Genomic DNA, 13,153 nt, shown 5'->3' with positions numbered 1-13,153 from the left:
GACTACCTTCAAAATTACTTTCAATTAGGGATGTCCGATATTATCGGCCTACCAATATTATCGGCCGATATCGGCATTAAAATGTGATATTGGAAAATATCGGTATCGGTTTTCAAAAAAAAAAAAATATATATATATATATTATTATTATAATATTTTTAACTTTTCTATAGAAATAGGGGCGGAGCTGAGCGATCATGGAGTAGACGTGTTTCACATGAGCTCCCTTCTACCGTGCTGAATATACGTTTCTCCCCATTAGTCTTTATTTTATTTTTATTTGTTTTTTATCTGTTTGCTAGGTCGTCGTGTTTAGTATACATTCATCAACTTTTTTCGACTTTCTACGATGGCGGGGGTGGAAACCAGAGCCATGAAAGAATTAGGCACGACACCGACACCGCCGAGCATGGCCGCACCGTCTCCCGCTGTCGGGGAGTTAAGCGAAGCTGTGCTCTTGGTCATGACCAAGCTACACGCGGACTCTGAGACACGCATCGCTGAAGCACAGAAGAAAGTACACGCAGACTCTGAGGCACGCATCGCTGAAGCACAGAAGAAAGTGTTGGCGGATTTCTGTATCAGCCTCCGTCGTGAGATATCAGAAGAAATACGGCTGGCGGTAGTCCCGCTGACAGACAAGATGGAGACGATTCACGCTGCCTCATCGGCTAATGCTAACGAACTAGCCATGCTAACGACGGAGGTATCATCACAGTGTGAGAAGATGGCGGGTCTTGAATCCGCCCTGCTGGCTAGGCAGACTGAAGTCAACAAACTACAGTCGGCGATGGAGGAGATGCAGTCCCGGGATAGACGCCACAACGTCAGGATTGTTGGAGTACCGGAGACCAGCGGTGAAGGCCGTCTCTGAGACCATGCCCGAACTGCTGCAGAAGATACTAGGGACGGACGTCCTCCCCTCGCCTCCTATCTGTGAGTCGGCCTACAGAGCGGGCAGGTTTTCTCCCGGCGTGAACAAAGAACCGAGGCCCATCATAGTCAAGCTGAACAGACTCCAACAGAGAGAAATCATCATGCGGTCGGCTCGTACCAGAAGGGGTACTCTGAGGCTTGGCGATCACAAAGTGGCCATTTTCGAGGACTTTACACCGGAGGTTCAAGCTCAGAGAGCCGAGTACAAGGTGGTCCTGACTAAGCTATGGAAACTAGGCCTGAGGCCCACGTTATTCGCTCCCGCGAAACTATCTGTGTTGGAGAAGGTCGGTGGTCAGCGTTTGTTTTGGTCGTTGGCTAAAGCGAAGGAATATCTCGCGGAGACACCCGAGTCTGTTGCTTGATATCTATGGAGGGTGAGTGACTTGGCGGTTTGGGCCTATATACATTGATTAGGTCGACTATTCACAAACACTTGCTGTCATGCCCAGACATGCTAACTGTCCTCTGCCCATCCAACTAGCGGGGCTTCCCAATGACTTCTGTTACTTGCTAAAGCTGACCTCATGGTCGTACTTGTGTATCGCCTCTTTGGAAGCTAACGAGCTAGCTGAACAATGTACATAGTAGGCTAACGTGCTATCCGGATTCGTCACTAGCTTACGCGCTAGCCTCGGGCTAGCCAGCGGGCTTCGACTATGGTCTGCGCTGAGACATTCGTTAATGGTTACGTATTTTGGTTGCTGTTGCTGTTCAAAGGGACATTGGTTTGCACAGTTCAAGAGCGACCGAGTCCCTAACTAACTTCTGGTATGCTTTTTATTTTTATATCCAGGTTGTTTTGAGCTTTGGTGATCCAAAGTAGATGCCAAGGTCGGTTGAATATGCATATACAATATTTGATAACAGGTTGGGTCGGGTATGGCTTGCACTTCATGGCTATATGGTTATATGGCTTGCACTCTAGCCATTACCCTCTCTTCCTTTCTTTTTTCTTTCCTATTGTCGCTGTTTTTATGTCATCTATATGCGCTATTTAAATGTGATCCGGTTCTACCTTGGACTAACTGCTGACTCGCCTTAATTTTGTTTTGAATTTTCCGTGAGGCACTTATGCTATAACGTTGATACATTAATATGCAGACTCCAAGGTAGATGGTTACAGGTTGATGCTGAGTAATTATATAATAATTATTGTCGCTGTTTTAATGGCATTTGAATGAGCAATTTAACTGTGATCCGATCCTACCTTGGACTAACTGCTAATCTGCCTTAAATGTGTTTTGAATTTTCCGTGATCCACTTATGCTATAACGTTGCGACATTAATATGCAGACTCCAAGGTAGTTGGTTACAGGGTTGATGCTGAGTAATTGTATAATAATTAGTGTCGCTGTTTTAAGGGCATTTGAATGAGCAATTTAACTGTGATTCGATCCTACCTTGGACTAACTGCTCCGACCGATATCTTTATTGAAACAATGTATGATGACAGGTGGTGTCAGGTGTTGCCTATTACCATCCCCGGATTGATTAATGAATGATTGTGTTTAATTCTATTCTTACATAGGTTAGGTCATTTCAGCCGTTGTGCCTGATCAGAGGGACGGCTAAAGGGGTGCACTTTGACCATAACCTTTTTTTTTCCCTTCCTCCTTTTTTTTTGTCATTGTTTAATTGACACTGTTCACACAATTTTGCACAATTAACCTGTGACCCGAACCTGCCTTAGACTATCGGCTGGGATGCTTTAATTTAATTTTGTATTGAATTTTCCTATACCTTTTTGGGCTATAACAATGTGATGTTGAAGCGCAGATTCGGAAATAGAGGGCCGCAGGTTGATGCGGAGTTATTATTTAATAATGGCTATTTTTACCATTATGGTTGTCTCATGTTGGGGCCAGGGCTCAGGTGGTTTTCGACCGATATCTTTATTGAATTTTATTTTATTATTATTTGTGTTTATTGGACTAGTGGGGGTTTACTCAGGGGTTTATCTAGAGGGGGGTGGGAGTGGGAAGCGTCTTATTGATCCATGTCTCTAGTGGGAAGTGATAGGAAGATGACCATCCTCAGTGGATGGGGCATAGGGTGGGGATTGGAGAGTGGGTATAGAGGAACTTATAGTAGGACGGGTGGGTTAGGGTTTAGAGTAGAAGGAGGGGGGGCTGTAGCTGGGGTGGTATTTTTATGTGTTCTATGTACTGTTGTCTTATATATGTGTAAGTGTTCCTCCTCTGAACTCCTGGGATTGACCGTCCGGGCCCGCCGGGATCGGCACCTCTGTACTCAGCCTGGCTGCACGGGTATGTTCTCTACGCACTTATACAAGCTCGACCATGGCTAAATTGAATATTTTAATTTGGAACGCAGGAGGGCTTAACGCCCCACACAAGCGTGCCAGTGTCCTTTGGCTATTGAAGAGGAGAAATATTGACCTTGCTCTCCTTAGTGAGACGCATTTAATGGTAGGTGACGTGTCAAGACTGGCAAATCGGCAATATCACGTTATCTCCTCATCCTCAGCCGATGATAAGACGAAAGGAGTAGTCATAGTTACAAGACGTAACCTTGATATCAAAATCTTGGATGTATGGTCGGACACGGAGGGAAGGATTACTATAGCAAAAGTTGAATTCTTGCATAGGAAAATGGCTATAATAGCATTGTATGCTCCTAACACATTTGATTCAGCGTTCTATAATACAATCACGAAGAATATGTTGGAACTTAATGGATACGCTCTCATTGTGGGTGGCGATTTTAATGCGTGCTGGGATGCGGAGATGGATAGGTCCGGGCCCTCTGAAACGAGCGACCAGAAACGGGCCTCTAAGGCCCTCAGGATGTGGGCCAAAGACACGGGGCTCACAGACCTCTGGCGCTTATGCAACCCCACCCTCAGAGATTACTCTCACCTGTCAGCCAGACACAAAAGCTTCTCTCGAATTGACTATGCATTCGCGTCCCCTAATATGTTTGATAGTTTCGATGTCTCATTGGTTCCCTTGGCTCTCTCAGACCACAAGGGGATTTTCCTTACGGCAACCTTTGGCAGGCTCTCCGCAAGAGCTCCCAGATGGCGTTTTAATTCGACCTTGCTAAAGAACGATGACTTCTGTTCTGAGTTCAGGAGTAAACTAGCTGAATTTTTGCAGATCAACGTTGGCACAGTAGAAGACCCTAGGGTCCTGTGGAACGCATTGAAAGGATTCATCAGGGGTCATGTCACACTATTTGCCTCCAATTTGCGAAAATCCCGGTCAAAAAAGCTAGAAGGACTGGAATCATTATATGCGGACCTATACGCATCCTTGCAAACTGACTATAATGAACGACTAAACACACAACGTAAGATAGTCAAAAAAGAAATAAACTCCATACTTAAACAACAGTCTGAGTTTTTGATACATAGGACAAGACAAAATTACTATTTTCACGGCTCCAGACCTAGCCATCTATTGGCAATGAAAATACGCTCAAATGATCATTTCTCAGATATCCCCTCGATTAAGACGAGCCAGGGTGCAGTCACTACTGATTCGAAAAAGATCAATGACACTTTTAAAGAGTTTTACTCACAGTTATATAGCTCAGAGGGTAATCTGGATGACTCTAGATTTGAATCGTTCATTGGCGGGCTTGAGATACCCCACATTTCTGAGGAAGAGGCCAAGGAACTGGGGAGACCGATTACTCTCGTAGAATTGAGGGAGACTATTGTTGAAATGCAGAGGGGTAAGGCGCCAGGCTGGGATGGTATTCCACCCGAAGTGTATTTAGCTTTCTGGGACCAACTGGGTCCATTGATGCTCGATATGATCAATTACGCTATCGAACAAGGGGAGTTCTCAAGAGATGTCAATATGGCGTTGATTTCTTTACTTCTCAAAAAGGACAAAGATCCCAATGATTGTGGTAGCTATAGACCCTTGAGTCTTCTCGGGGCCGATTTAAAGGTGTTTGCCAAGGTGCTGGCCCGTCGCCTGCAGAGATTTATGTCTGTATTGGTACACTGCGATCAAACTGGTTTTATCCCGGGGCGTCTGGCTGCAGATAATCTTAGGAGGCTGTTGCATGTAATCGATAACAGTAAAGACAATACAACTCCATCCACAGTTCTGTCTTTGGATGCCATGAAGGCGTTTGACAGACTTGAGTGGTCATACCTGTGGAAGGTACTTGAGGTCATGGGTCTTGGAAAGAGTTTTATTCATATGATTAAAGTCCTGTATGCCTCGCCGTCTGCGATGATACTGACAGGCAAAAACTGTTCCACACTCTTTCCAGTCTCCAGATCTTCTAGACAGGGTTGCCCTCTGAGCCCGGGACTGTTCGCGCTTTCCCTCGAACCTTTGGCCCAATTTATTAGGCAATCGGAGGACATCGTCCCCATAATGGTCAACAATACTCCACACAAAATTGCTCTCTATGCGGATGACCTGCTGATTTTCATGGACGACCCCTCCCGGTCGGCCACAAAATTATTGAGGATAATCGACGACTTTGGTAAATTGTCAGGTTTTAAGATTAACTGGAACAAATCAGCCTGCCTACCTCTTAATGAACTGGCCAAGGCGGTACGACTACCAGCTGATATCCCCATAGTAGAACATTTTAAATACCTGGGCATAGAGATATTCCCCACGCTGAACCAAACTACTAAGTACAACTTCACGGGTACTTATGATAAAATACGCCAGGATCTAGACAGGTGGTCGTCCCTTCCTAACTCCTTACAAGCCCGGGCTTCCATAATCAAAATGAACATCCTGCCTAGGATAAATTTTATTAGCTCAATGCTCCCCCTGCCCCCTCCAATAGACCACTGGCGCAAGGTACAATCGATGGTATCTAAGTTTGTCTGGAATAACAAACGCCCGAGAATCAAAAGGGCTACTACTCAACGTAGGAAACAAGATGGGGGCCTCGCAATCCCTGATTTTAAACTTTATTTCTGGTCCTTTTCACTGAGACCTCTGATGTGCTGGCTAGACCCTGTAGAGGCTGTATCGTGGCGCTCCTTAGAAGCGGCGGCGGTGTCTCCGCTAAGATTGCAGGATGTAGTGTACTCCACTGTCTCTATTGCGAAATGCCGGCTGAGGTATGGACCGATCATAACTCACGTGATCCAAACGTGGCGTAATGTACAGAGGTCGTGTGGGGTTAAATGCCCTTGGCACCTGGACTCTCCAATTTTTAATAACAAGCAATTACTTGTTGGACACAAGCCGGTTAATATTCCTCAATGGCAAAGGAGGGGAGTGCATACTCTGGAGGATATTTATGATAAGAACGGCCTCCGTGCGTTTCAGGACTTAAGAGAATTTTATGATCTTCCCGGCGAGTCCTTCTTTCTTTACCTTCAACTAAGGTCAGCACTGAGGGCGCATGGCGTACCGTGGGCTCAAGCCTTGCACCCACACCCCTTCCTCAGGCTTATAGTGGACAGGACGACATCCAGAGGGTTTGTCTCCGACTTTTATACGCTCTTAATTCAATCCACGTATAAAAATTTATCATTGGATACAATCTGGCGTGTGGATATCCCGGAGTTGGACCCCGAGTTTGACTGGGATGATGTTTGGGCAAATGTGGCATTATCTTCCCGCAACCCCAATCACCAGCAAATTAATTTTAATTATATTCATAGGACCTATCTTACACCTAGGAAGCTATTTGCTATGGGACTGATAACCGACTCTCGGTGCACTTTGTGCTCTCAAAAGGCCACAGGCACTTATATGCATATGTATTGGGATTGCCCACCAGTGGCCCGCTTCTGGAGGTCAATAACGGACAAACTTTCAGATCTGTGTGGCTTAACTATCCCATTCACAGCTGTTACGCTACTCCTGAACGATATAACGACACTACCCGCGTCCGTACAACTGAAAAGGGTTGTCCTAGCGGGCGTCACAGCAGCGAAGAAGCTAATAGCAATGAGATGGAAGGAGCCTGAGAAGCTTACAATGATTAACTGGTCCCTAACTCTATTGGATGTGATTTATCTTGAGATATCCACAGCCCGGGTGATTGGGGTGGGGCAGGCTGGAATTGACCTGTGGTTCGCAGCAGCTGAGAAGGTAAAGACCGCAGTGTGCGGCTGAGCGGGGTTGGGGTGCGTGTTCGGGTGAGTCCGGCAGTCTCTTGGGAGGGGGAGGAGGAAATGTTTTTGTCTGTCTTGTCCCTTGTCTTGTCATCTTGAGTTTAGCTGGGATATTATGGGGGGGCAGCTATTTAACTAGTTCTTCACTGTTTGGCCACTTTTACACGGTCTCTGTGAGTCTATGGAACACCTACAGGTTTTTGTTTTTTCATGAAGGTTCATTGCTCTGGTTTCAGGTCGTGTTCCCCCAAAAAATGGTCCTTGTGGTGGATTGGAGATGTACGTTTTATTAATATAGGGTCACACGGCCGGGAAGCGGGACTGAACACTGGGAAAGACCATTTATTAGATAGTACCCCTTGGAATTAATTTAGTAGGTTGAACTCTGGTTTCTTTTCTCTTGTCTGTATAATTGTTAGTCATTATTATTATTGTTTTTGTTTTTTTCTTGTGAAGTTCTATGTATTGTGATTGTGGTTAATGTGTTGTCTTGTTTTGTGAGAATGTCAATAAAAAATTTGATCAAAAAAAAAAAAAGATACACTACACCACTAAGGTACCCATGTACATGTCGAGGTACTTCCCAAAGATCAGTGAATACCACGGTCACAACACCAGAGGGAGTTCCACAAATCATTTGCAACCCAGATTCGGCTCAAACAAGGGACTAAACACGTTTCGCAATTATGCCACATCAATGTGGAACGCCCTACCCACAGCCGTAAAAAAATGTGAATCCCTACCCACCTTCAAAACCGCTCTCAAAGAGCACCTACGGGAGGCTGCAATTCGAAACTGGCCCTCGTAAATGTCCGAACATCCTCCCACCCACCCACCCCCTCCTAATGTACATTTCCCTCCCCCTCGTATGTATTTACTGTTAGGATTACTGTTTAACAGTACTGTATATTTGCATATCTTGTATGTCACAAATGTAACAGTACTGTATATCTGTCATGTATGTCATAAATGTCATGATTAGATTAGATTAGATTAGATTTTTATATCTGTATGTTGTGTATGTCATAAATGTCATTATGCATTGAAAATGGGGGATGAAAGTCTTTCTCTGGTCTGCATCCCCTTAACAATTGTGTGTATTGAGTTGTACTGTACTGTACCCATTCTGCAATCTGTTAATTAAAGTTTTCAATCAATCAATCAATCAATCTGTGTGTTCAGTTCAGTAGAAAGCTATCCGTCTGCAAGCTAGCCTAGCTTAGCACACATTAATGGAAGCTGATATGGACCACTAGCCTAACTGTTGGCCAAAAACACAGTTTTAAGCTAAGCTAGTGGTCCACATGGGCTTTGTGCTAAGCTAGGCTAACTTGCAAATGGTAGCTTTCTACTGAACGCGCAGAGAGGAGATTAGTATCAATATTGTTGTGTGACTCTGGAGCAGGCCGTGATGTTGGTGCAGAAATCCCTTCATTCAGTTCTGACTCATCGACAGCACTGTAGCAGACAGGCAGAGAAGATAAACAACAGTGAAAGTGAAGTAGGCCTACTCTACTAGTAATCTGACCTGCAGGGTAGCGATCTTTTTGCGTTTGGGTTTGGGAGGTTCTATCTCCATGACAACCTCGTCTTCCTCCTCCGCGATGGTCAGAGCGCCCCCGTCTGCACATTTAAACACAACAAGATTGTACAGTACTGGAAGAGTACCCTCACATAACATGAACATACACACTGTAAAACATAGAGGTACCCCCACATAACATAAACACACACACTGTAAAACATAGAGGTACCCCCACATAACATAAACACATACACTGTAAAACATAGAGGTACCCCCACATAACATAAACATACACACTGTAAAACATAGAGGTACCCCCACGTGACATAAACATACACACTGTAAAACATAGAGGTGGCATCGTGGCACAGTGCCTAGCACTGTTGTCTCACAGCCAGCAAGAAGGTCCTGGGTTCAGTGGTTAGCACTGTTGCCTCACAGTAAGAAGGTCCTGGGTTCAGTGGTTAGCACTGCTGCCTTACAGTAAGAAGGTCCTGGGTTCAGTGGTTAGCACTGCTGCCTCACAGTAAGAAGGTCCTGGGTTCAGTGGTTAGAACTGTTGCCTCACAGTAAGAAGGTCCTGGGTTCAGTGGTTAGAACTGTTGCCTCACAGTAAGAAGGTTCTGGGTTCAGTGGTTAGAACTGTTGCCTCACAGTCAGAAGGTCCTGGGTTCAGTGGTTAGCACTGCTGCCTCACAGCAAGAAGGTCCTGGGTTCAGTGGTTAGCACTGCTGCCTCACAGTCAGAAGGTCCTGGGTTCAGTGGTTAGTACTGCTGCCTCACAGTCAGAAGGTCCTGGGTTCAGTGGTTAGCACTGCTGCCTCACAGTAAGAAGGTCCTTGGTTCAAAACCCTCAACTCAACAGCTGGTCTCACCAGACTCTTCATCTAACAACTGGTCTCACCAGACTCTCCATCTCCATCTACAGACAGTAGTATCATACCATACCTGCTTCTGCCAACTTCTCCAACTTCTCCGCCTCCAGGGTAGCCTAGAGAGAGGGGGGGGGGGGGGGGGGGGCAGACAGACAAACAGACAGACAGAGAACAGATTTGTAGATCTGGATGGATAGACAGACAGACAGACAGACAGACAGACAGACAGACAGACAGACAGACAGACAGACAGACAGACAGACAGACAGACAGACAGACAGACAGACAGACAGACAGACAGACAACCTTTTTCTCCAGCTCCTCTAGTGATGCGTAGTATTTGCTCCACCAATCAAGTTCCTCCTTCTCTGGCGTCTCCTCCTCCAACTCCTCCTTCTTCGCCAGTTTCTTCAGCGGAGCCTGGGAGGTGATATAAGAGTAATGGTGCGTTCAGCGGAGGTGATATAAGAGTAATAGTGCGTTCAGCGTAGCCTAGGAAGTGATATAAGAGTAATGGTGCGTTCAGCAGAGCCTGGGAGGTGATATAAGAGTAATGGTGCGTTCAGCGGAGCCTGGGAGGTGATATGAGAGTAATGGTGCGTTCAGCAGAGCCTGGGAGGTGATATGAGAGTAATGGTGCGTTCAGCGGAGGTGATATAAGAGTAATGGTGCGTTCAGCGGAGGTGATATAAGAGTAATGGTGCGTTCAGCGGAGGTGATATAAGAGTAATGGTGCGTTCAGCAGAGCCTGGGAGGTGATATAAGAGTAATGGTGCGTTCAACAGAGCCTGGGAGGTGATATGAGAGTAATGGTGCGTTCAGCAGAGCCTGGGAGGTGATATAAGAGTAATGGTGCGTTCAGCAGAGCCTGGGAGGTGATATGAGAGTAATGGTGCGTTCAGCGGAGGTGATATAAGAGTAATGGTGCATTCAGCGGAGGTGATATAAGAGTAATGGTGCGTTCAGCAGAGCCTGGGAGGTGATATGAGAGTAATGGTGCGTTCAGCAGAGCCTGGGAGGTGATATAAGAGTAATGGTGCGTTCAGCAGAGCCTGGGAGGTGATATGAGAGTAATGGTGCGTTCAGCGGAGCCTGGGAGGTGATATAAGAGTAATGGTGCATTCAGGAGAGCCTGGGAGGTGATATAAGAGTAATGGTGCGTTCAGCAGAGCCTGGGAGGTGATATAAGAGTAATGGTGCGTTCAGCGGAGGTGATATAAGAGTAATAGTGCGTTCAGCGTAGCCTAGGAAGTGATATAAGAGTAATGGTGCGTTCAGCGGAGCCTGATATAAGAGTAATGGTGCGTTGAGTGGAGCCTGATATAAGAGTAATGGTGCATTCAGCTGAGGTGATATAAGAGTAATGGTGCGTTCAGCTGAGGTGATATAAGAGTAATGGTGCATTCAGCTGAGGTGATATAAGAGTAATGGTGCATTCAGCTGAGGTGATATAAGAGTAATGGTGCATTCAGCTGAGGTGATATAAGAGTAATGGTGCATTCAGCTGAGGTGATATAAGAGTAATGGTGCATTCAGCTGAGGTGATATAAGAGTAATGGTGCGTTCAGTGGAACCTGGGAGGTGATATAAGAGTAATGGTGCGTTCAGTGGAACCTGGGAGGTGATATAAGAGTAATGGTGCATTCAGGAGAGCCTGGGGGTGATATAAGAGTAATGGTGCGTTCGGTTGGTCTTTGTCAACTCGTAAAATTATCTATCATGTGACCAAGTCATGTGTGCGCTAGTTAGGTGATGTGATCAACTTTTAGGAATCCCAGTATGTCAAGTCAAGTCAAGTCAAGTCAAGTAATTTATTTATATAGCACGTTTAAAAGCCCAAGAGCCAACCAAAGTGCTGTACAATCAGAGCTTAAAATCAATGTCCTAATATAAAATACACAAATACAAAAATATAAAAAGGCACAGCAGGACAAGACAGTACATTCAGAGAGTAGGACAGTAAGACAACACACGAATAGGGGAACACAAAGTACAGTAGCACACAGGGGAAAGAGGAGCATAATAAGAGATACAAGAGGGAGGGGGCAGGATAAAATTACATGGGAGTGTGTGAGTTAGGGTGTGGGAGAATCAGGGTTTATTGAAGGCCAGGGAATAGAAGTGGGTTTTTAGACGGGCCTTAAATGTCTCCAGTGAGGGGGCAGATCGGATCTCCAGGGGAAGCTGGTTCCATAGCTTGGGGGCCACGGCCTTGAAGGAGCGATCGCCTCTCTTTTTGAGTCTGGTGCGGGGGGGGACCAGCCGAGCCTGGTTGGAGGATCTTAGTGACCTGGGTGCTGCGTAGGGGGTGATGAGTTCGGTGATGTATAAGGGTGCTGCACCCGATAGTGCTTTAAAGGTGAGGAGGAGGATTTTAAAGTCTATTCTAAATGGGACTGGGAGCCAGTGTAGGGAGGCTAGGACTGGTGTGATGTGCTCTCTCTTTCTGGTACCGGTAAGGAACCTAGCTGCAGAGTGCTGGACCATTTTGAGGCGGGACATGGCTGTCTGACTGATGCCGGTGTAGAGGGCATTGCAGTAGTCAAGGCGTGAGGTTATGAATGCATTGACTACCGTTTCCAGGTCAACGGGTGAGAGGATTGGTTTAATTTTACTGATGTTGCGGAGTTGAAAGAAGCATGATTTGACTACGGCATTTACCTGCCGGTCGAATTTGAGCTCTGGGTCAAAGATTACACCCAGGCTCTTGACGTGGGGTTTGAGGTGGGTGGAGAGTTGTCCTAGGCTGTTGGAGAGTGTTTTGGTGGAAGAGGGGGGGCCAAACAAAATGATCTCCGTTTTATTTTCATTTAGCTGTAAGAAGTTGAGGGCCATCCAGCTTTGTATGTCCCTAAGACAGGTTTTAAGAGAGTCTAGGTTAGCTGTGTCAGAGGGGTTGAGGGGAAGGTAGATTTGGGAGTCATCGGCATAAAAGTGATATGAAATGTTGTGTTTCTGGATGATTTCGGCCAGGGGGAGCATGTAGATGGAGAAGAGCCTGATATAAGAGTAATGGTGCATTCATCATATTTCTGATGATGACTGAAGATGTCTCATGTCATGATGTCTGATGGTGACTGAAGATGTCTCATGATGCTCATGGTCCGTGTTCATAATGAAGGATGTTTGCACGACAAAAGGTAAAAGGCCAGTGATACGTCTCAACTTTGGAACACTCTGGAACTTGCTTGACGTTACCGCCAGTATTTACCAGGTTGGCCATTCCAGTGCAACTTCCTAGTGGTGAACATGGAAATGTCCAACTTTACGAGAACAGAGCAGAACAAACAGAACAGAACAGAACAGAGCAGAACAGAGCAGAACAGAGCAGAACAGAGCAGAACAGAACAGAGCAGAACAGAGCAGAGCAGAACAGAGCAGAACAGAGCAGAACAGAACAGAACAGAACAAAACAAAACAGAACAGAACAGAACAGAACAGAGCAGAACATAGCAGAGCAGAACAGAGCAGAACAGAGCAGAACAGAACAGAGCAGAACAGAGCAGAACAGAGCAGAACAGAGCAGAGCAGAACAGAACAGAACAGAACAGAACAGAGCAGAACAGAACAGAACAGAACAGAGCAGAACAGAGCAGAACAGAACAGAACAGAACAGAGCAGAACAGAGCAGAACAGAGCAGAACAGAACAGAACAGAACAGAGCAGAACAGAGCAGAACAGAGCAGAACAGAACAGAGCAGAGCAGAACAGAACAGAGCAGAACAGAGCATAACAGAACAGAGC

General features: G+C 45.8%; 1 protein-coding gene across 1 annotated transcript in view; it reads right to left on the bottom strand.

The window, feature by feature from the left end:
* The window catches only part of fer1l4 (fer-1 like family member 4), a gene marked incomplete at both ends in the record, with an annotated part of 112,825 nt that overhangs the window by 16,796 nt on the left and 82,876 nt on the right, over positions 1-13,153 (bottom strand). The window contains 3 exons of the mRNA XM_084315837.1: positions 8,538-8,632; positions 9,483-9,525; positions 9,716-9,829. Coding sequence (XP_084171963.1) covers positions 8,538-8,632; positions 9,483-9,525; positions 9,716-9,829 — 252 coding nt within the window. The remainder of the gene's footprint in view (positions 1-8,537; positions 8,633-9,482; positions 9,526-9,715; positions 9,830-13,153) is intronic.

The sequence above is a fragment of the Notolepis coatsorum genome (assembly GCF_963971535.1).
Source record: "Notolepis coatsorum genome assembly, chromosome: 6".
Lineage (NCBI taxonomy): Eukaryota > Metazoa > Chordata > Actinopteri > Aulopiformes > Paralepididae > Notolepis > Notolepis coatsorum.
Note: the sequence above shows the minus strand (reverse complement) of the source record. Positions and strands in the feature narration are given on the sequence as shown.